Raw genomic sequence first — 25,022 nt, forward strand, 5'->3', positions numbered from 1 at the left:
TTTGTAGTTTGTCGTGCTTTATATTCTCATTTTCAATGAATATTTACTTTTTTACCTGAAAAAAAAATAATAACCTATGATTCACAATCACATATTCCCTGTAGGAATTTAAAACAATGTGGAAAAACATATAGGTCTCCTTTGCACCCTGCCAGTTCTACCCGCACTCCCCACTGGTAGGTATCTTTCCAGATATTTGTGTATCCATGTATATATGCATACAGAAATACAGAATTTGCTTCAGGTGTGTGTTTTTGTGTGTGTGCCTGTGTGTGTGTATATGCATATATGTGTGCTCATTTGGTACCTAAAAGATTTCCTGCTATAGAATATTGTCCTTCGCCTTTCTTTCTCCACTTAACAAATCTTCTTGGAGTGCTTTCCCTATGAGCAGTCGGGCCCTGAGTGCAGTTTTGCAGGTTGTTTCCTGCACAAGGACACCAGACTAAAGTGAGAACTGATGGGCACCTGTGTTTTACTCGTCAAGCAGTGAACCCTGGCACGGGGCTGTGTCCCTCCAAAGGGCCACAATATCTAACTTGCATTGAAGAACTGACTAGATTATTCATGGCTATGTCAGTGCATATGAATCTACCTCATGTTTGGAACTACTGGGTAATAATCTAAGGAACAATGGTGCTATAATTTATTAAGTTAAACAGTTTTCTACTGATGTCCACATAGGTTATTTCCAGTACTTTGGCCATAAGAAAAAAATGCTTCAGTGAATAGTATTGGGCGTACTAATTTTTGCATGTATACAAGTAATTCTTTAGGATACACAACTAAAATTAGAATGCCAAGTTGAAGGACATGTCCTATTTTAATTTTAAAAGATACTGCCAAACTGCCTTCCAAAAAAGACAGAAATTAACATTTCCAAAGACATTGTCAATCTTTTTTTAAGCATTAAAAAAAAAATGTTTATTTATTTTGAGAGAGAGAGAGTGAGCAGGGGAGGTACAGAGAGAGGGAGGAGAGAGAATCCCAAGCAGCCTCCACTCTGTAAGTGCAGACCCATGAACTGTGATATCATGACCTGAGCCGAAACCAAGAGTCAGATGCTTAACTGACTGAGCCACCCAGGTGTCCCAAGACCTTGTCAATCTTGAGTGTGGTCAAGATTATTTTTTCTTTTTGGACAATCTAATGAAAATAATTTCCATTTTTAATTTAATTTGCATTATTTTGATTACCAATGAAGTTTAGAGTTTTAAATAGTAATTCTTATATAATCGCTTTTTAACGCTTTTGCCATTTTTATTTGATTTTTTAATAATTTCTTAATTCTTCATTATATATGCTGCAAATCTTTTCTTTCAGTCTGTCAGTTGCCCTTTAAATTTTATCAGTCTTCATTTGTGGATTTTAATTTTTTTTTAATTTTAATCCCACTATAGTTAATATATGGTGTTGTATTAGTTTTGGAGGTATAATATAGTGATTCAAAAATTCTATACACTACCCAGTGCTCAGCATGATATGTGTACTCTTAATACCCTTCACCTGTTTTACCCATCCTGCTACCCACCTCCCCTCTGGCAGCCATCAGTTTGTTCTCTATAGTTAAGAGTCTGGGGTTTTTTTTTGTTTGTTTGTTTCTTTTTTCTTCATTTGTTTTATTTTTTCAAAATTTCATCTGTAGATTTTTATACAGTGTCATAGAATGTTTGAATTTTTTGTTTTGTTTTTAAGAATTTTACAATTAATATTCCTTTGGTCTTATAAGAGACTTTTAAAATCGGTTTATCATGAGCACCTGTGAGTAAAGTATGATGTCAGATATTTACCTAAAATATTGTTTTTTAAAACATAGGGAGGGATACATAAAATTTAACAAATATTGACAAATTTTAAGCTTGCAGATATATTAGACATCAGAGTTTATTATAATATTTTTCTGTATTTTCATATATGTTTAAAGATATCCATGGAAGCCAGGTGGCTCAGTTGGTTAAGAGTCAGACTCTTGATTTTGGCTGGCGCAGTTCATGCTCTCACAGTCTTGAGATGGAGACCTGAGTTGGGCTTGCGCTGGGCATGGGTCCTGCTTTAGATTCTCCCTCTCTCCCCTTCTGCCCCTTCCTCCCCTGCTCACAAGTGCACCCACGCACGTGCCCCCTTTTCTCAGTAAATAAATCTTTCTCAGTAAATAAATAAACAAAAGCTATTGGTAATAACAAAGTTTTTGTTTGTTTTCTTTGGGATTTCTTGTCATTCTTTTTGTTTAAAAAATTTTTTTTTTTTACATTTTATTTATTTTTAAGAGAGAGAGAGAGAGAGAGAGCACACGTTGGGGAGAGGTAGAGAGAGAGGGAGACACAGAATCTGAAGCGGGCTCCAGGCTCTGAGCTGTCAGCACAGAGCCCAACTCGGGGCTCGAACTTACAAACCGTGAGATCATGTGACCTGAGCCAAAGTCAGACCCTCAACTGAATGAGCCACCCAGGGGGCCCAGTTCTTTTTGTTTTTTTTAAAAACCAGCTTTTCAAGTTTCATTTTTAAAAAAATCCCATGGGAGTTTTGGGTCAGACTACTTGGGTTAAAAATTTAATTGAAAGACAATTAACATTTCATTCATTCATTCATTCACTCAACAAACATTTATTGTATGATGATTATGTGCTGGCGACCATTCTAGATTCTTGGGTTGTTATCATTGAACAAAGCAGGCAATGATAACTAAATTCTAGAAGGGAAACAGACAATATACATAACAAATTTGCTTTAAAATGTATTAGAAGGAATTTTCCTATCCAGAGCAATTATGTGTCTCTCCATTTGTTTAGTCTTCTTTTAAATCCTTTGGTGACACTTTAAATTTTCTCCATGAAAATCTTCATTATTTCTTGTTCAGTTTCTTCTAGATATTTTAGTCTTTGTTGTCACTGTGATTTGTTTTTTTCTATTCCATTGTTTTAATTGATTCTCTGGGATTTTTAAGGTACAAATTCTCTTCCTTTGTAATATAATCAACTCTGGGTTTTTTTTGTTGTTGTTGTTGCTGTTTGTTGTTTCGTTTCTTCGGCCAGAACCTTAATCAAAGCATTGAATAAAATGAGTGATAATGAGTATTCTTACTTTTTCTTAGTATTATAGAAGTGTTTCTAATATTCCACCTCTGTACTTAAAACTTAGTCTAATTGCCTGATACTCTTAATCAAGTTAAGAATATTGCCTTTTAAATCCTTCCTATCTGAGAGGGTTTTGTTGTTTTTCTGTTTATTAAACCACTAACAAGTGATTTAAAATAGGTTTTGAGGGGCACCTGTGTGGCTCAGTCAGTTAAGCATCCGACTTTGGCTCAGGTCCTGATCTCACGGTTCGTGGGTTCGAGCCCCACGTTGGGCTCTGTGCTGACAGCTGGGAGCCTGGAGCCTGCTTTGGATCCTGTGCCTCCCTCTCGCTCTGCTCCTCCACTACTCCTGCTCTCTCTCTCTCTCTCAAAAATAAATAAACATTAAAGTTAAAAAAATAGGTTTTGAATGTTATAAATACCTTTTTTGACATTTGTTGTATTTTTTATTATTCAATCAATATAAAGGTCTAATGGATTTCTTATTGTGGGAGCACTGTAGATAAAAATCTATTCCGATTATGCTATTTTTGGGGGGGTCAGAAACCATGGACTAGCTTCTCTGTAATCTATTACAATTATAATTTATTTTAATGTTCCTTAACCCTCGCTATGCTTTGAATATATCTGTTGAATTCTTTAAAATCACACTAGGTTGGCCCAACCCTACGTCTTCGAAATTCGGTGGATGGTGCCTTAGATGTGGAAGTTTTCAAAGCTCTACAAGTATACTTATAATCAGCCACTGCAGAGAACTATTACTCTAACATGTGGTTCAGAGGTTCTTAAAGTCTAGCCCTCCATACAGCAGCAACAGCGTTATTCAGGAACTTGTAAAAAAAAATGCAGATGCTAAGAGACTCTTAAAAACTGAGAACGAACTGAGGGTTGATGGGGGGTGGGAGGGAGGGGAGGGTGGGTGATGGTATTGAGGAGGGCACCTTTTGGGATGAGCACTGGGTGTTGTATGGAAACCAATTTGACAATAAATTTCAAAAAAAAAAAAATGCAGATGCTCCGTCCCATCAAGGATCTACTGAATCAGTCTGTGTTTTGACAAGTTCTTTAGAAGGTTCTGATGCACAGTCATATTTGAGAACCACTGATAAACTGTTGACAAAAAAAAGACAGAAAGAGAGACAGAAGGAAGGAAAGAGAACAAAGGAAAAAAGGAAGGAAAAGAAAAAGAAAGGGGAGGGAGGGAAGGAGAAGGAAAGGAACAAATCATCAGTAAGATGATTTAGCTTCTAAATTTGTAGATTAGTAACAATAAGAAGATGCCACTCATATGTAACTAAGTCAGTTTTTTAATCTATATGTATTCTTCCCAGATCTTTCAGATCATTTGTATTAGGTCACCTGTAGAGTAAAACAAAAGATTTACAGGACTTAGGTTAATGGAAGAATTGGAAATTCAGTGTCTCTTGATTTCATCTTTGCTTCTTGTTTCCCAAGTAGCCATTGACACTATCAGTTTGTAGCTTGGGAAAGTCTTAAATTTGCTAAAGTAACTTATCAGAAAAAAATGAGAGGATGGAGCTAGGTAAGTAGTTCCCATAATTTTTCGCTGTAAAGGCTCTTCATTAGTGTCAAAAAAAAGCCACAGCCACACTGCACGTGTGAGTTGTGAAAACCTATATGGTGGTAAAAAAATTCAATCTGATTTACTCATTTCTAGAAAATTTCATACAAAATATTAACAATTGAAGTGAATTTGCAATTCTAAAAAGATCTGCCTCATGCGCTTTTCAGACTTTATTTTGTTGCTGAAGAAAAATCAAAATGAGAAGTCTTAGATTTGCCTAGGATTATAACACTAAATAGAACACTGAGGAAAGGAAATTCCTATTCTTTGAAATTGTATAACTAAACTTAGAAGGCAATTACTGTTCATTCATTCAAGGAAACAACCTTGTATAGAAACCTCTCCATTGGAGTCACATGATACTTGAAACCAAAGATTTCCTCTGATATACCCAGTCAGGGGAGAAGTATGTTAAGCCTAAGAAACATTATTACATGGGTCCAAATACAGTTGCCAGATAACATTTAGGATCCCCAGTTCCATTTGAATTTCAGATAAACAACATAAAATGTCTTAGTATAAGTATATCCCGTGCAATATTTGGGATATACTTATACAAAAAAAAATTATTTATCTGAAATTCAAATGTAATTGGGTATCCTATATTTTTATTTGCTACATATAGTAATCCTTGTTGCAATGAGAGAGAGAGAGAGAGAACATGACATATTTGAGAAACTAAAAGAAGTTCTGGACTTCTAACTGAGCATTTTCTAAAATATAGTACAGTCGTTTATGTAAGATTATATCACATAGTATGGTTGATTTTGATAATTGTATAGTTTAATATACTTTATAAAAAATAAAATTATTACTTACATATTATATAGCATTCATATATTTAAATTTTTATCTAGCTGTAAAAAAGTGAATCCAATTAAAGAAAAATATTAAGAATAGTGTAGCAGTAGTCCTCAAAATGACTGACATTGGGGAACACTGGGAATTATCAGAAAGAATGTGAGAGGTAAAACTAGAAAATTTAACAGAAGCCAGGTTCAATACAAGACTTTTTTCTAAATTAAGTCATATAAATTTTTATGGAAGAGGAAGAAATTTTTACTTTTGTCTTTCTTTGTTATCCACACCTAAAAAAGACCATCATAATATTCCTGAAAACAGTTGATGGAATTTTAATGGAAATAGATGTTTTTCTCACGTTTTCACATCAGGAAAAGTCCTGCCTCCTTTAACATCTGAGCCCAAGGACAGAGCTACTGAGAATTGTAAAACAAAACAAAACAAAACAAAAAAGCCAAAGTAACAAAAACTGCATAGATTTGCAGATATCAGGTAGGAGTGATGATACAGAATAAATAACCCACAAAGGTTGACTTTGTGTCTATAAAATATGTTAAGTGACCATGAAAGTCAGTCTCCCAATTTTACCACTTAAAGTAAACACTGGTTCCAGAATGCCTACCAAATTATTTAAGTAGAAATCATATCCCACTCCCCAAAATGGACCTTTAAACCTAGTGGAGGAAGTCATCCTCAGATTTCCCTGGAATAGAGAGGAATTTCTGCCCACACAATTCTGTCCCTGACTCACATCTGCCACTTCTGAGCACTCCTTAGGACCAGCTGCAGAGATATCCTTTGAGTCTATGCAGGAGACTCTGTAAGCAATTTACAGAAGTCCCAGTTTAAAAATGCTCTATTTGAAACCTCACTGGAATTTAAAAATCAAGCTAAGGAGGAACCAGTTTTCTTCACCATGCTTTGTAAATGGAAGGAGATAACATAGGAAGTGAAGGTAAACACTAAAAAGCCACAATTTACATAGCAGTTCAAAGATTCCTTGTAGTAACTTTGAATGAGGGTATTAGATCACCTTCTATCATCTGATATTAAAATGATATTGGCACATGTTACTATTAAGATAACATGCAAAGATTTTGTGGTTGAACAGACTGTATCTGGCAAATCGGAGATAATTGCTGGTTTGTTTTATTACCTAATCCACATAAATTTCATCTTGAAATGCACCAGTATAAAAATTAAGGTTGACTTGTTTAACTTGCCTAGAAATTCTAACATAGGATAGTTAAATTATCTTTAGCCCCTAACTAGCTATTCAGATAAAAATCTTCACTGCTTCTGAAGAAAAAAAAAAATGAATAACTTTCTGGTTCTTTAAACAGGATATTATTTTAAGAAAGGAAAGTCTAGAGTGAGGAATTTATTTTCAGATGAAATGTATAACACTAATATGAGATTTCATACTAATCCAGCTGGCCTCAGATCAAATAATTCAGAATGAAGTCGGGCCAAGTCTTTTGCTAAAAGGTCCCTTTCTATTACGGGTGAACAAGGAGTATTACCAGCCCAGAATGCCAGTAAGATGCGTATGGAATCAAAGACAGTGTAGGGGCCAGAACCTTGGATTATGAATCAGGAAGTCTTAGTTCTATTCCTGGCCTCGCCTTTAATTTATTATGGCTGTCTATGTGATGCCACAACTCATTGACAAGCAGAACATTCACAGTGCTATATTTGCTGAGCCAAATGTCCACTATTTGGAAGCATTCAGGTGGTTTACTGCATTTTTTTGGTTTCCTTCCAAATGCTTGGCATTAGGAAAACAGTGCCTCTGCGTCTCTAGGGGAGGCATCCTTTTCTCTGTACTTCACAATCTGTAGAGTGTCTGGTAATCTTCACCTCCTCCCCACTCCATGTGTGTGTGCTGTGTCCTGTGTTGCTCAATAAAGAGCATCTGGGAGAGAGGAAGCTTGGAATTATCTTCCCCAGATAGAAGGAAAGAAGGTAGTGGAGTCTCCTGTTCAAAGAATTCCTTTTCAGAGACCTGGAGAGAATGACCCCCTAAAAACCCTGTTTATCTCCCCCAGATCCCATTGTGACCCAAATGACTTCACTGCTCAGGGGCTAAATAGCTCTTGGGAGTAAATAAGGAACATCTTTAAGCTTTTCCAATGAAAACCATGCGGTTGGCCATATTAGGCTTTTGACAACAAATCGAATTGAATAGAAGTTTCTCTCCAAATTTGCCTAAGCATCCACTGACGTGTTTCTGAAAGAAATACAACTGGAAATTTCTTCCACAACTGTGATATATATTATCTATACCTTGACAACAGCTGGTTACAGTCTCTCGACAACAGGATGTTTCTGTTCTTAGTGCTACACAGGCAGATATTGGGAAAAGGAGACATATATCACACCATTGACTCAAGGTCAGCTCACAGGCAACTAAATAGTTTTTCCTCATTAAAAAAGCAAATCATGCAATCCTATTAAGAATAGCCTATTCATGTTCTAAACAGGCACTTAATTCTTAGGCTGTGTTAGAGAGGGTATATAGAACATGGGGAAATACTTGCCTACTCTGCCCTGGTCTGAGAACGTGTAGAGTAATATATTTAATTCTCAGCACTGACTATTAATTGGGTCAATGACAGAATTATGTCATATTCAGAGAAGGGTAAATAGAACTAATGAGGATTTGAAAACATGTCGTATGAGAAATCATTAAGGGGACTGAGTATGATTCACCTAGAAAAGGAAGAAAATGGGCACAACGTAGTTCTTCAAATATTTGAAAGGCTCTTTCATGGAATAGACACTACTTTATGCTGTCTAGTTTTGGAGGGAGAAACTGGGAAGTTAAAGGAAGGCAGAATTCTCAACCTTACAACTGTACAAGTATGAAATAGGTAGCTTCCTAGGGAACAGTGCATAGGACACAGGAGATGGCCAATAAACATCGTGAAGACTGTTAAAAACGTACAAGGACTTGTCTAGATGCAAAAGTTTCTTGCATTTAATTGTGGTTATCGCTACTCTTCCAAAACATAGTTTCTGTATATTAGAAGGAATGAAAACAGGTTGCAGTAGTTAAGGAGAGAATAAATGATGCCTAATAGGCATTGAATTAGAAATTGCATCCATGAAAGGGAAGCAAAATGGAGTATTGGAAAAAGACCAAGGCAACGAGTGGGGAGAGATGGGCTCTACTCTATTCAGTTTGTCAATGGAAAAGTGATCTGGATTTAAAACTCTACAGCTGCAAAGTCAGAACACCGTGGAACCAATAGCCATGATCCTAGAGCTCTCGACTTCTAAAGTCTTAATTTTGGAGAAAGTACCCAAGTACATAATGAGTTACTCAAATATGTTTTGACTTATTTTTTAATTATTTTTTAAAATATTTATTTATGAGAGAGAGGAAACAGAGTATGAGTGGGGGAGGGACAGAGAGAGAGGAAGACACAGAATCTGAAGCAGGCTCTTGGCTCTGAGCTGTTAGCACAGAGCCCAATGTGGGCCTCAAACTCATGAACCACGAGATCATGACTGAGCAGAAGTCAGACACTCAACTGACTGAATCACCCAGGCACCCCTGTTTGACCTATTTAAGTGAAAATACACATATGAAGATATGTTAATTATAATGAATTTTAAGGGATTTTACAAACATAAATAATGGATAGTGCAAAGAAGGCAGATACGTGAGCTGCTTCTAGGAAAAAAGAAGTCTCCGGAAGAACACTAAATTTCAGTCAACAATTTATACTGAACTCTGCCTGGGCAACAAGAGCAAAAGTTAAGGAAAATAAATGCATTAAATAAATAAAATGCATTATTTCAATATGTTATTATGTTGACTAAGCCATAATTACAACTGTCGATTTAACTAGCAATGCTTCTATTTGAATCCAATTCTGAGCATGTCTCTCCATCCTACTGATCCCCACTCCTACTATGTGTTGGCACAAATATGCACCAGCTCGCATAAGCTCACAAGAGCAAACTGGTGTCATCTCTTCCTATTCTGAGTTCACTAATGTCTTGTTGGTAGCTTGAAACCAGCTATGACAATATTTACGTCACAGAAAAAATGGCACATGCTACACATGAGGACTTTTGTTTCATTTGGTATCTAGTTTCTAAACATTTACTAACATACCACTCCCTGCTTCCAAGAAACAGCTTCCTCAGACAGTGTCTTCTTTTTCACTTCGATCTCAAAATATTTATGGCCGTGTTATAAAAGCGTATCATTTTTTTTAATTCCAGTGTAGTTAACACCCAGTGTTATATTAGTTTCAGGTGTACCATACAGGGATTCAACAATGCCATATATTAGTCAGTGCTCATCAAGATAGATGAACTCTTAAATTTGTTATCTCCTTATAATTGCCATAATGTGGGTCCAATTCAGACTTCAGGGGGAAAAAAAAGAACTAGGACTAGGACTAGAAAATAATCCTAGGTTAATTTGAACTATTTAGTATGTATTAGCCATTTGACTTTGCTGGGGGTAAAGTAGCGTGAGGTTCCAAAAATGTTTGATTGTCAGTATGTGGTGAGGATCCTAAAAGTAAAATACACAGGAAATCACTCATGTGCTTACATCCTGCCAGTGGCCCCACTGCAAGGAATAAATTTGACCTTTACAGTGACCTTCATGACAAAATATATTTTGGCTCCTGTTCATATTCACCTGCACATTGTTCTAGTATTCATTCCTTTCGCTCTCACTTCCCTTCCTGGTGTCCCCCACCTTTTATCTGATCCTCTTATTCATCCAGCTCATTCCAGTCTAGCATCCAAGATGTGTGCAGTACTATTTTCCCAGTTCTCCTCCTTCCTTCTTCCTCTTCTTCTTTCCCTTCCCTTCCCTTCCCTTCCCCTTTTTTCTTTGCCTTTCATTTTCTTCCTTTCTTTCTGTCTTCCTTTCTCTCTCTTTCTCTCTCCCTTTCTCTCTCACTTGCTGTCTCTCTCCATCTCCATCTTCATCTCCGTATCTCTCTTCTACCCCTTTCTTTTTCTCCCCATCATGATTAAGCTCTGTTTTCCAACCACAGAAAACTATTTTCCAACCACTCTATACAAAGTGGGACACCCCCTTCAGTGACTGTGTAGATTCTTACCCAATTTATTTGCTTCTTACACTTGTTCCTGTATGAAACCATCCTACTTATGAATTTGTTAACTTTTGTTGTGTCTTCTCATGGTTGACTATAATATTCAAGAAAGCAGGAATTTTTAAATCTCTTATCCACTTGTGACTATTTTGTCCCTTTAATGGTGCTTGGCCCAGAACAGCTATGACTGCAGGAAAGAAGGAAGGAAAGACGGGAGGGGAGAGAATTTAGCATCTTGGCCTTGATTTGAAGGGGTTAAGGTACTGAAATATTGAGAACTTCACTAATAGGCAGCTTTACTTATTAAAGAAGGTGCTCTTCGTGGACTATGGAGACAGCATGAAATAAAAGCTTCACTGTAGAAGTCAACCTAGCCAAAACCTGCAAATACGCAGCTCTATTTTCAGGCATGAGCTATTTGCTGGAGTTTAGCCATGGACATATGAAAGGTTAGAACTGTTAAATATTAATATCTGGGGCTTTAAAAACAAAGACAATAAAATTTATCCAAAGCATCTGATTTGTAGTCCACTCTATTTTGTGAGGTTTTATGGATGTACACAGGATACTGGTCTGTGTACTTGACACTTGATGCTGAATGTAATAGATAGCGAATAAGGAAGCATCCAGGAAGGAAGGCGAAATCAATAGGCTTATTTCTCTAAAGGAATATTGTAGACCAAGGCCGTTTGGTTTTATTCCTTTTGGCAGAGCATTTGAAATAATTTGATGCTCAGCCCATGGATTTAAAAATGTTTTTAAAGTACAATCTCAGCATCCAGTTAATTCAAAGACAAATTGTTTCTGAGACCACTGCTGGTAGGTCTAGGACAACCCAGGACATACTGCTTTATCCAACATTAACTTAGTAGCTGGAAAAACATCAAGATATACTTTCTAAGGCTTTGGGAGCTGTTATTTCACTGGCTCCTATTGATTTCATTACTATTATTCCTGAAAACATATTGCATGTGCAGTGTATAACTTGTCTCATCTGCCAGGTAGAAAAACATAATTTTTGTGCTTGAGGATGTTATAACTGGGAGATTAAAATCACACAGAAAAAACATATGTGGATGTAGAGATGCAAAGAACATTATCTTGCCAAACACAACTTTGGTTTTAAAAAGAAGGAAATTATACAAGCAAATACATTGGAGAAGTAATTAAGAGGACTTTGAGTCTTCTTTCAGTCAGGTTTTCCATGTTTTGGGTATTTAGAATAATCTCCAATATTTCCAGGACTTCATTTTAAGGTAGAAGCAGGATTCTACTGTAATGCTCTTTTGACTATAACAAAGTTCTGTGGCAGTGAAGGATATGATATATAGTAAGGTTCAAGTCTGCAAATATCCTGGATACTCTCAAGCATAAAACATAAAACTTTCTGATGACAAGAGCCTGTAATTGTGTCAGAGCCTCATTACATGTTTTAGACAGCAGGGACAATGAAAGGAAATTTAAGTAATAATCACAGCATAGTATTCTGAAGTAAGTAATACAACTCAAAAAAAATTCTTAAGTTATTCTCAAACTGGATGTCTTTATGGAAATAGGACTAGCTCTTTCAATTTGATGTTAGTCTGTTAAACCAAACACAGGTTCAGCTTACCCAAATAATTTACGAATGTTACCCTAATTAATGATTCTTTGAACACTTTAATAGGCCAACTGTTTGACATCTGGGAAATAATGCTCTAGCTATTGGGGGTACAGAGACTTGTATAGAATTTGATTAATCCATGAAATTTACCCTAGTCAGTCCCTGTTCTTTGGGGTTCCCTCCTAATGAAGGCTAGAGAATTTAGGGGATTAAAAAATGCCAAAACAAAATAAAATGTCTGATTCACTTCCAATACCATCACCTGCTCCCTTGTACCCACATCCCTCAGGCTTCTGTCGTGATATATTTTCCCTTTGAGGTCCCCACTCGTGTTCCTTTCAAAGCTGATTTCACGGAGGTAAATATCAAAGACAGATGAGAAGATAGCAACGTGAGTTACGCATGATAGTTTTCTTCCAAAGGGCTAGCCCTGAGTCTATTACATGTCTCAATAGATTTTGCTTCTAAAGAACCTTACTGTGCTTTCCATGGCCTTTTTTTCCCAACCCAATGCCCTATCCAACCTTGATACCTTGCACAGCCCGCAGGGAATCTGGAAAATTCCTAATACTAATTGACATGATTTGAATATGCAAGAATAGTAAACAGTCATGTGGAAATGACTCTCTATGGTCAATGAGAAGCTTTAGTTATTCCTGTAAGCAACAGTATTTCCATAAATATATCTCAATATTATAAAGAATTCAGGATAAGTAACCATGATCATTTACAAAAATATATACAGTTATGGGGGCTTTTTTTTAATGTGAAAAAAAAGAAGCTTGAAAAGAAATATTGACAGTGATATAGCTTGAAGCAGCAGTAGGTAAATGGCGCCATGCAAAAACAAAACAAAATACAACAAAACAAACAAAGCAACTTGCCCACTGTACAAACTGAATCCTGCCGCCTTTGATTATTTTCCCATTATTTTTCCTATACTCAGAAGTATTCTTCCAAAAATATTGTATGGATCCTTAAATGCCTAACCACAAACAGTTATTAGTATGTCATAATTGATTTATACCATGAACAAAGTAACATCTAATTTTTCCCCAGAATAGTCCACAGAAAAGTAGTAAATATGTATCAGTACTCACTGAAGTTATACTTCTTTTTCATTTCACTTTTTGCCAGAAGATGTATATTTAAAATTCAAGTAAAATGCTTCTTTGGCAGTAGGTCAGCATCTTCCCAATGAAGAGCCCATTGATGATACAGAATAGAACTTCCTTTCCCCCTTGAGTAGAAGGCTGCCTATTATTCACTGTCCTTTTTGTCACATTGAAGAACAGGGAACTTTTTATTCTTTCCAAGAAATGCCCTTTCAGATTTAGTAACAACATGTTCTGTTCCTCAGGAAATAAGAGAAGATCGAGATAGGGCGCGGCTAGACTCCATGGTGCTGCTAATTATGAAACTGGACCAACTTGATCAGGACATTGAGAATGCCCTCAGCACCAGCTCCTCTCCGTCCGGCACACCAACAAACCTGCGGCGGCACGTTCCTGTGAGCTTTCCTCTTTTCCACTTCTTTTCCCCTGAGAATGTTACCTCTTTATTTCATACAGTGCCTCTTGCAAATGAAACACCTCTGATGGTAGCACTACCAACCTAAATGTGGCCCTGATACTGTTCCACAAAGATCGCTCAAATAATTCTGGGCTTCGTGCAGTATTATTTAAAAGAGAAGTGTGCTTAAAAAGGAAACGGTTATTATGGGCTAGACAAGAAAGAGAGTCACCTGGGGAAATTACGTTTCGTAGAGATCAAATCATCTTTATTGTAGTTGTTTCTCTCATTACCAGTCTTCTCTGACATCCTATGAGCACCATTAGCAATGCTATGTCTGTCTCGCTTAATATTTTTTTCTAATATTTCACAAATTTACATTGCACGTAGGAGATGCTTAAATATTTGCTGCATGCACACACGCATGCATGGATGTTTGGGTAGATGGGTGAGTGGATGAATGGATGCTGGACTAACCCGGCATACTACAAGAAATAATTTATATGAGATTAACTTGAAAGCACTCTAAAACTCACTCCATGAAATACAGCGAATGGGACAGAGGTTGGAGTTTCATTCTACACTGCATTAATTTCTTATAAGACAGACACTCCTCTGAGATTCTGACATTCAAAATAAAATTTGAAAGGCAGATTCCAGGACTGAGTATGCACTTTACATATTTACTCTATATTAAATGGCTTAGTTTGTACAGATCTAGCAAATGTGATGGTAGATTTGCTTATAATTAAGCCATGAATCCCTTTTCAATTAATCTGTTACTTTTGCTATGCGATAATCAATACATTAAGTCAAGAGATGATATATTTACCTAAGATCAAAAGGGTGTAAAATCCTATACATAAATTGGAGCAGCTACCAAAATAGAACTATTCTGCATCAAATTCTCTAATTAGTATAGCTCTATCATTGATTCTGAAGTGATTCAAGACTTAACTCTGACGATGGGGCAGAATATTTCAAAGTAAATGAACAAATTAAAATGATAACTAACCTTGGTATATGCTAGGTATGATTTTAAATGATTTTTGCATATTAGCACATTCATTCCTCACATTTTTCAAATGAGTGAAAGATAGAGAAGTCAGTAATTATATGCGTCAAAGCTGGAGTACGTACCCAGCGAATCTTCATCTCAAGCCATGCCATTTAACCGCTACACCACACTGCGTTCTCTAGCTGACCATATTGGGAATCCTATAGCTTAAGCAAATGATAGATGAAAGATTGACATAGAGAGGGAGAGGAAGCAATGAAGGAATGAAGGAAGGGGAAGGAAGGAGAGAGGGAAATAAATTAGATACTTCAACTTAAAGCCAGTAGAATGAAATTTTCGTTTTTGTCTGTGATCTTCTGGATAATCATTTCTTACCCTTTAGTATTCATCTCAAATTTTCTTTACAGTGAAATATTGCCCTAAGCTTCTTCTGTCTTTCCAGAAAGAATCAATTACCCCTTCTCTGGTCCTGCTATAGTGTCTTGCACATACTTTAGTAGGACAGGATCCCAATGGAAAAACTAATATCAAAGTAACCTGAAGACCAACAAGAAGGGGTGTTTTAATCTTTTTTACATATGAAAAGTGTGTAGAATCTTTATACTCATTTCTATCATTTTTAAAAACAGAAATAACCCAGGGTGCCTGGGTGGCTCAGTCAGTTAAGCCTCTGATGTCAGCTCAGGTCATGATCTCACGGTTCATGAGTTTGAGCCCCGCATCGGGATCCATGCTGGCGGTGTGAAACCTGCTAGGGATTCTCTCTCCCTCCTTCTTCCTCTCTCTCCCTTTGCCCCTCCCCCAGTTTCCTCTCTCTTTCTTAAAATAAATTTAAAAAATAAAAATAGAAATAACCATATTTTTCAACAAGAGGCATTTCTTAGTACTTCTTTGCCATAGAATACATTTTCTCTTTAGAAGTTGTCTGATGGGAATTGTTAATATCTCCCTGTCTTTTTTAATTTCTCCCCTATACTCTCCATCTATACTGAACTTTCCTCAATCCCCATGTATTTAGGGGAAAAAAACCAACCCATCTCCGTATTATTGTCTCCATCTCAGAAAGAAAGGCAGCTCTTACCTGGTAGACATGTATCTTTGTTCAGTGGTAAAGGCAAAACACAAACAGGGACAAATTCAGGTGATACTTTTAGGATTTGCCTACATCTACATCTTCAGCCTCCATTTAAAGTATAAACCAGATTTTATATTGCATGCACTGTCTCCTGGAACACAACCACCATTGCTGAGGATGGTTGATTCTATAAATTGAGATCCATTTCTAAGTTTTCAGCTCAGTAAATACTTGGAATAGGCAAATTAATACAATAAAAACCTTATGAACTTTGGGATTTACAGACCTGCATTCAAATACCAGCTCCACAACTGAATATCTAAGAATATAAGAAAACTATGTGATTTCTCAACTTTAGGTTCATGTAAAAAAAAAAAAGCAATATTATTTTCTATCTAATGGCTAGTTGGAAGGAGTAAATGAGAGAACATATATTAAGATGTATAGCACAGATCTGGCACAGAGCACTTATTTATACTGTGTTATTCTCTTTCCTTCTCCCATGTACTCACACCAGGCACTGGGATAAAGATGAATAAGACATAGCCTGCAGCCCTCAGAGACAAAAACATCTTTTTGGTCTTTATATTTTTCTAGGTCATCCCTTGTTCTTAATTTCTGTTCCTTGGTATTTAAAGCTAATTTTAAAAGTCTCTCATCATCAAAATTTTTTCCACAGGCACTTTCCATTTCTTTTGATAATTGCACCAGGGAATAAGGGGATTATAACAGCATGATTATGACCTTGATCATCCAGCAAGTATCACTGTCCCAGATTCAGAGGAGAACCTCCCTCTTTCACACCCTTACACTCCACTGTGTATTTACAGTTTAAGAGGAAAGACAAGACTACAATCAAACCGTGACCTCAGTTTGCGATTACTTATGAGAAAATACTAGAGTGAGTTTTCTACCTATGATAAAGGGTGTAAAAACTAATAGACTGGAGTCTATTGATTGAATAATAGATTGAAGATGAAAAATCACTACGATAAGAATCTAAATAAAGATTTAAGGTTGCCTTGATAATAGAGACTTGCAAATTGACTATATCTTGGTGGTTCACCGCAGCCTAGGATCTGGTTTTCTCCTCTAGAGTCCAAAAACTTGATTTTGTCCAAGTACTCACTGTGTGCCAGTCTCTTAGAGCTGATAAATGATGGCCCATCTCATGGGATCAGTGTGAGTGGAGGATGGAGAAGGCAGTAGTGTTTACTGACAATTAATCTTTATATATGCTCATTCTTCTGTATTATAACCCTTCCCAAGAGGCATATCGTTCACTCACAATTGTTCACCATTTCCAGAACCAGAACCTCCTTGTCTGACAGTCAAGGAATTTTTTTTTCCCAGTAACAAGGTATTCTGAATATTAAGTTGCTAATTGTGTTCAAGTTAATGTGTAAACAAGGAACTATTGATAATATCTTGGAGTATTTCTTCTCTGCCACAGAGAAGCTTAAAAAACATATAAGTCAGAGTCACTTCACTACCTTTAGCTGAACCTCCAACATGGTTCTATAGCATTTTTTTTTTTGTCTTCCTGGTTCTTTTCCCATAATCCAAGGCAGCTACTCAAAAATTTTACTATGCTCCCCAAACCCTGACCTACCCTTACACCTTTCTCTTAGCAAACATCTTCATGTTCCTCTTGGCAGAGAAAATGGACCATTGACAGGAACTTTGCAGCCTCACAACTGTAAATATCCGTAGGTACTCCTTTTCTTCTCTCTTTTCCTCCCATGTCCTCCCTTGTGAGCCAAGATTTATTCTCCTTTTCATCTAGTATATATTCCTTGATTTAATTCTTGTCCACTGCTCTGTCATTTCTCCGCAACTCATGTCATGTCTGAAAAATCCAGTAGTAACCTCTCAGTCTTTAGCTGTAGCATTTGAAACAATTGAGTATCCTCTCCTCCCTGGATTTCACAGCTCCCTTGGCTTCTGGCTCCTCTCTTTCCTTTCCTTCTATACCCCCAGCAGTTACTTTTCATATATTTCAGTGGCTCCTCTCCCTGTATTTGCCCCTTAAATCTTATCTCCAGATTTTAGGCTCAGTTCTTTCTATGTCTGACAGAATATTCTCCCTGGAAGTTACCATGGCTTCCATGACTTCCTTCATAGTGAGGGTCACCAGTGAGCCCCTTTTTGCTGGCTCCAGATCTGTATCTCCAATGGATCACTAGCTACTCACTTCTTTACACCACAATTGTACTGTGTATACACCTCTACTATAGCACATCAGACTGTATTCCCACAATGGGAACTATTCCAAGATTTTTATATTCCCGATGTCTGGCACAATTGAAGCATGGAGTAACAGTGATGAATGGAGCCTAGTAGGAAGATGATGTGGAAGATGAATTACACAAAGCAGAGTCACAACACAATTATTAGGTGGCCGTAGTAATGCTAATTCAGGGCTTGAAGCCACTTAGTTTGGGTATGGTAGCAGTGGAAAAAGAAAAGAAGGAATGGACATGAGAGATTCTGAGAGCCGATGTGTTATATCTCATCGTGAATAGAGAGGAAACAAAATAATAAGGATTTGTGCTAAACTACGTATTTGTGACCCTCCTTAAATCACTTCTGTAGTTGTATTTTAAGCGCCCCCAGCAGAACGTCACAGTAGCTCCTTAAAGGGGTTGAACTCTGGGGTCTGACAAATGTGAGTTTTAATGTCAGCCCTGGTGCATAGTGTGAATTTGCTCAAATTACTTCCCTTAAGACTTAACTACATTGTCTGTCAAGTAGGGCTAGTGAATGTTGAAGCAGGTAATGGCTGTACAGTACTGTCTTTAGAAGGTAAAAACACAATAAATGATAGATTTTTAAAATATTTTTCAGTTTGCCTCAGAACTGTTGTGTTGTTAAAAAGGCAAGAGGTTACCCTGTTAATCACCTAATCAAATTATAAACAGGAAGGCAAAAGGAGTTCTGCCAACTATAAAGGTCAAACATAAATGGCTTATAAATTACCTGCTACTTATGACTATGCACTTGATGTTTATAAGTTACCTGCTATTTATGACTGTCAATTTGATGTTGATTCAGTTTGAAATTTTAGTGAATCATATTTCTCTTCTGGTAAAATATTTGTATTTTTCATGCAAAATAAACAAACAAACAAACAAACAAACAAACAGCCTTTAATTTGAAATCACTCAGGGCATGAGAAATTTTGTTAGAGGTGGGTGTTTTTACACACACACACACACACACACACACACAGGCACACACACACATACACACACATATTTAAAGTATTACCTTGAAGTTTCATTATTGTTGTGTAGGTCTTTTTTTCATTTTTTCACATCTCATTTTTTAAAATTTATTTATTTTTAAATTTACCTCCTAGTTAGCATATAGCGCAACAATGATTTCAGGAGTAGATTCCTCAATGCCCCTTATCCATTTAACCCATCCCCCCTCCCACAACCCCTTCAGCAACGCTCTTTTTGTTCTCTGTATTTAAGAGTCTCTTACGTTTTGTCCCCCTCCTTGTTTTTATATTGTTTTTGCTTCCCTTCCCTTATGTTCATCTGTTTTGTGTCTTAAATTCCTCATACGAGTGAAGTCATATGACATTTGTCTTTCTCTAATTTCGCTCAGCATAATACCCTCTAGTTGTGTATGTCTTTTATACTGTTTCTCTTTTTTCTCTTATCTCTTTTTCAGCCTTATTGAAATATAAGTGACATACAACACTGTGTAAGTTTAAGGTGTACAATATTATGATTCAGTATACATATATATTGCAAAATGATGGCTACAAGATTAATGAACACACCCATAACCTCACATAATTATTTTGTGGATGGGCGTATGTGTGTTGAGAACTTTTAAATTTAATCTTGACAACTTTCAAGTATATAATACAGTATTCTTAACTATAGTCACCATGCTTTATATTAGATCCCATAACTTATTCACCTTATAACTGAAAGTTTGTGTCTTCTTTTTTTTAGATTTTTTAATGTTTATTAATTTTTAAGAGAGAGAGAGAGAGACAGAGCATGAGCAGGAGAGGGGCAGAGAGATTGGGAAACAGAATCTGAAGTAGGCCCCAGGCTCCAGGCTGTCAGCACAGAGCCGGACGTGGGGCTTGAACCCAGCAACCGCAAGATCACAACCTGAACCAAAGTTGACGCTCAACTGACTAAGCCACTCAGGTGCCCTGAAAGTTTATCACCACTTAATCACTAATCGTGAATGCCTCATTTCCTCCACCCCCAGCCCAGGTCAACCACCATTCTACTCTGTTTGTAGGCATTTGCATTGTTTTAGATTCTGTAAAAGTAAGATCACACCATATTTTCTTTTCTCTGTCTGACTTATTTCACTTAGCATAATATCCTCAGAGCCCATCTATGTTATCACAAATGATACGATCCCCTGCTTTTCTCTCTCTCTTTTTCTCTCTCAATATACATATACATATATATATACACACACACATATACATACACACACATACATATATGCATATATACATATGTACATAAATTACATATATATATACATACATATACACATATGCCACATTTTATTTATTCATTTATCTGTCAGAGTATACTTAGGTTGTTTCCATGTCTTTCCCATTGTGAATAATGCAGCAGTGAACATTGGAGTACAGGTATCTTTTTAAGACGCTGATTTCATTTCCTTCAGATATATACCCAGAAGGGGGATTGCTGGATAATATGGTGGTTCTGTTTTTAATTTTTTGAGAAAACTTCATGGACTTACTTCTGGTCCCTATTCTGTTCCATTGATCTATGTGTCTGTTTTGTGCTAGTGCCATGCTGTTTTGTTTTGTTTTGTTTTGTTTTTAACGTTTATTTATTTTTGAGACAGAGAGAGACAGAGCATGAACGGGGGAGGGTCAGAGAGAGGGAGACACAGAATCTGAAACAGGCTCCAGGCTCTGAGCGGTCAGCACAGAGCCCGATGCGGGGCTCGAACCCACAGACCGTGAGATCATGACCTGAGCCGAAGTCGGACGCTTAACCGCCTAAGCCACCCAGGTGCCCCAGTGCCATGCTGTTTTGATCACTACACTTTTATTCTTCTTTTTCAAGATTGCTGTGGATCTTGGGGGTCTTTTGTAGTTCCATGTGAATTTTAAGACTATTTTTTTCTGTTCCTGTAAAAAAGGCCGTTGAAATTTTGATTGGAATTACATTGAATCTGTAAATCATTTTAGGTAGTAGGAACATTTTTGCAATTTATTAATTTTTCTGATCCACATACACAGGATGGCTTTTGATTTACTTGTGTATTCTTTAGTCACTTTCATCAGTGTCTTTTAGTTTTCACAGTAGAGGTATTTCACCTTATTAGTTAAATATATTACTAAACATTTTATTATATTTGTGCTATTATAGATGGCATTGTTTTATTTCTCTTTCAAATAGTTTGCTGTTATTGTATAGAAATGCAATTAATTTTTATATGCTGATATTGATTTTGTATTTTCATTTCTATCCTGTAACTTTACTGATTATTTTTAATTCTTACAGTTTTTTGGTGAGTTGTTAGGGTTTTCTGTATATAGCATACAATATCATGTCATCTGAAACAGAGACAATTTTGCTTCCAATTAGGATGACATACATTTATTTATTTATTTATTTGCCTGCCTGCTCACTCGCTCACTCTGGCTAGAACTTCCAGTACTATATTGAAGAGGGGTGATGGGAGTGGACGCCTTTGTCATGGTGCTGATTTTAGAGGAAAAGTTTTCATTTTTTCATCATAGAATATGATGTTAGTTGTAGGTTTGTCATGCATGGCATTTATCATATTCATATACATTCCTTCATGCACAGTTTGTTGAGAGCTTTTATTATGAGAGACTGTTGATTTTTGTCAAATACTTTTTCTTCATCTATTGCGATGATCATATGATTTTTATCTTTTATTCTGTTATTGTGGTACATCACACTTGTTGACTTGTGTGTATTGAACATACTTGCATCCCATGGATAAATACCATTTGGACATCATGTAATGTGCTTTTAATGTGCTCTTGAATTCTGTTTGCTAGAGTTCTGTTGAAAATTTTTGCATCTATATCAAGGATATTGGCCTATAGCTTATTTTTTTGGTTTTTGTTTCATTTTGTTTTGTAGTGTCTTTATCTGGCTCTGGTAATAGGGTAATTCTGGCTTTGTAAAATGAGTTTGGGAGTAATCCCTTCTCTCAATTTTTTGGAAGAGTTTTGAAAGGACTGACATTAATTCTTTTTTACATGTTTGGTAGAATTCATCAGTGAAACTATCCGGTCTTGGCCTTTCCATTGTTGGAAAATTTTTTATTACTACTTCAGTTTCCTTAGTTATTGCTCTGTTTAGATATTCCATTTATATTTCAGTCTTGTTTCTTCATTTTCTTTTACTTTCAGCTTTATTAAGGTATAATTGGTAAATAAAACTGTAAAGTACTTAAAATGTACATTGTGGTGATTTGATATTTGTATGTATGTGAAAAGATTCCCATCATCCAGTTAACTCACACATCTATCACCTCACACATTTATCCTTTGGGTTTTGTTGTTGTTGTGAGAACATTTTAGTTCTATTCTCTTAGCAAATTTCAATTATTATTTTTTAATGTAGTCTTATCACCCATAGTCACCATATTTTACATTAGATCCTCAGACCGTATTCATCTTATACCTGAAAGTTTTTACCCTTTTACCAACTCCTCTCTATTTCCTCATTTGGACCCTTTAAGTTCTACTAGTGATTTATAATTTCATAACAAAAACTACAAAAATTACTTTCATTGTGAGGAATAAGAAAGAGATATTAATATTTTTGAGTCTACCTATTCTTTCTTAAAACAATATTTAATGAGAATTTTACATGACAGGCACTATTCTAAGATCTGGTGATATATCAGTGAACAAGAGCAGTGAAGTCTCTGCTTTTGTGATATGTAGATTCTCATAGAGGGAAGCAGATAATATTAGAAAAAGGGATGAGTTGAGAGTGGATGGATGGATGATGGATGAATGGATGGATGGATGGTTGGATGGACCGAACAACTGATGGGTAGATAAATAGGATGATAGATGGATACAGTTGGTTTGTAATAAATAAGCAAGGTAATTGATTATGAAATAGAGAATTATATACTGTGGAGGTTGAAGGAAGGAAACTACTTTAGCTTGAAATGTCAATAAGTATTCAAGCTGAGACCTGATTTGACAAGAACGGGCCAACAAAAGGAAACTCTGAGTCAAGAGACAAGAAGGACATAGTCCCTACTGTAGAAACCAATTTGGTGTTTTAGAAGAACTGGGAAACAACCAGTATGGCTGCAAAATACCAAGAAACAAGAGAATAATAGAACACAAGGCCAGAAAGTATAAATGTAGTGTAGATGGTATGCAGCCATGTGGGCCATGAGAAAGTTGAGTTGTAAAGAGTAGGCACAGAGGTGTTTCACTCATATTCTCTCAGGTTAAAATTGTAGAGTGATGTATACCTCTGCTTCTTCCCATTTACATTCCCCTCACCCTCAATTTTCCTCTATGCTCTGAGGCTACCTTATAACAAAAATAGAGCATTTGATGGATTAATGTACTGCCTTTGATGAAGTTGCCAAGTAAATGCATCTACTCAGCAGACATGTCTTATATACATACTGTGTACTAGTTTCAGGAAGATATCATGATACTAATAATAACAGTATTTATAGTAAAGGCAAACATTTAATGAAAATTATTATGTGCCAGTTACATGTACTTTGCATATATCTTGTTTAACCCTTGTGAAACTCTATGAGTGAATGCTATTATTATACCCATTTCCTTTTTTTTTAATTTGACTATAGTTGATGCACAGTTATGTTAGTTTCAGGTATATAACTTAGTGATTTGACAGGCTTAGATATTATGTTATGTTCACCACAAGCATAGATAGCATCTGTCCTATTACATTGCTATTATAATATTATTGACTGTATTCCTTATATCCTGCTTTTTATTCCCATGACTTAACTCATTCCGTAAGTGGAAGGCCTGTATTTCCCTCTCCTCTTTACCCTTTGTTCAACTCCTCTCCCCTCTTCCTTCTAGCAACCATTAGTTTGTTTTCTGTATTTATAATTCTGATTCTGTTTTTGTTCACTCGCTTGTATTAGATTCCATTTATGTGTGGAATCATACTGTATTTGTCTTTCTCTGAGAAAGTCTGGCTTATTTCAGTACCCTCTAAGTCCATCCATGTTACTCAAATGGAATGATCTCATCCTTTTTATGGCCATGTAGTATTCCATTATATAAATATAAATATAAATATAAATATAAATATAAATATATAAATATATATATGTATATATACATACACACACATAGTATTCCATTACATACATATACACACACATGTAGATATATAGATACACACACACACACACACACACATACATATATACACACACCATTCATCTGTTGATGGACACCTATGTTGCTTCCATGTCTTGGCTATTCTATTGTAAATAGTGTTGCAATAAACATAGGGGTGGATACATGAGTTCTTGTTTTCATTTTCCCTAGATTAAATACCCAATAGTAGAGTTACTAGATCACATGATATTTATATTTTAATTTTTTAAAGAGCCTCCATACTCTTTTCCACCGTGGTTGTACCAGTTTGCGTTCTCCCCAACAGTGTACGAGGGGTCCTTTTTCTCCACTTGTTTGCCAACACTCTTTGTTCCTTGTCTTCTTGATTTTAGCCATTCAAACAGATACGGAGTGATATCTCATTGTGAGTTTGATTTATGTTTCCCTGATGATTAGTGATGTTTAACATCTTTTCATGTTTCTATTGACCACATTTACATCTTTAGAAAAATATCTATTTAGGTCCTCTGCCCATTTTTTAATCAAATTGTTTTTTTGGTGTTGAGTTGTATAAGCTCTTTATATATTTTGTATATTATTGGATATATAATTTGCAAATATATTACCCCATTCAGTCAGTTGTCTTTTTGTTTTGTTGATGATTTCTTTTACTGTGCAAAAGCTTTTTATTTTGATACGGTCTCAGTAGTTTATTCTTTGCTTTGGTTACCTTGCCTTAAAAGACATATCTAGAAAAGTGTTGCTATGGCTGATGTTAGAGAAATTACTGCCTATGTTCTCTTTTTCTGTGGTTTCAGGTTTTACATTTAGGCCTTTAATCCATTTTGAGTTTATTTTTTTGTATGGTGTTAGAACGTGATCTAGTGTCATTCTTTTACACGTAGCTGT

General features: G+C 36.0%; 1 protein-coding gene across 7 annotated transcripts in view; it reads left to right on the plus strand.

Moving 5' to 3' along the window:
- The window catches only part of DLC1 (DLC1 Rho GTPase activating protein), a 557,617-nt gene that overhangs the window by 226,995 nt on the left and 305,600 nt on the right, over positions 1–25,022 (plus strand). For 6 of the 7 annotated variants that reach the window (XM_053900920.1, XM_019466767.2, XM_053900921.1 and 3 more), the window contains one exon: positions 13,513–13,662. The exons of the other annotated variant lie outside the window; for it this stretch is intronic. In XM_053900920.1, coding sequence (XP_053756895.1) covers positions 13,513–13,662 — 150 coding nt within the window. The remainder of the gene's footprint in view (positions 1–13,512; positions 13,663–25,022) is intronic. 7 annotated transcript variants of the gene reach the window in all.

This window comes from Panthera pardus, unplaced genomic scaffold, assembly GCF_024362965.1.
Source record: "Panthera pardus isolate Hobbes unplaced genomic scaffold, ASM2436296v1 HiC_scaffold_13, whole genome shotgun sequence".
Taxonomy (NCBI): Eukaryota; Metazoa; Chordata; class Mammalia; order Carnivora; family Felidae; genus Panthera; species Panthera pardus.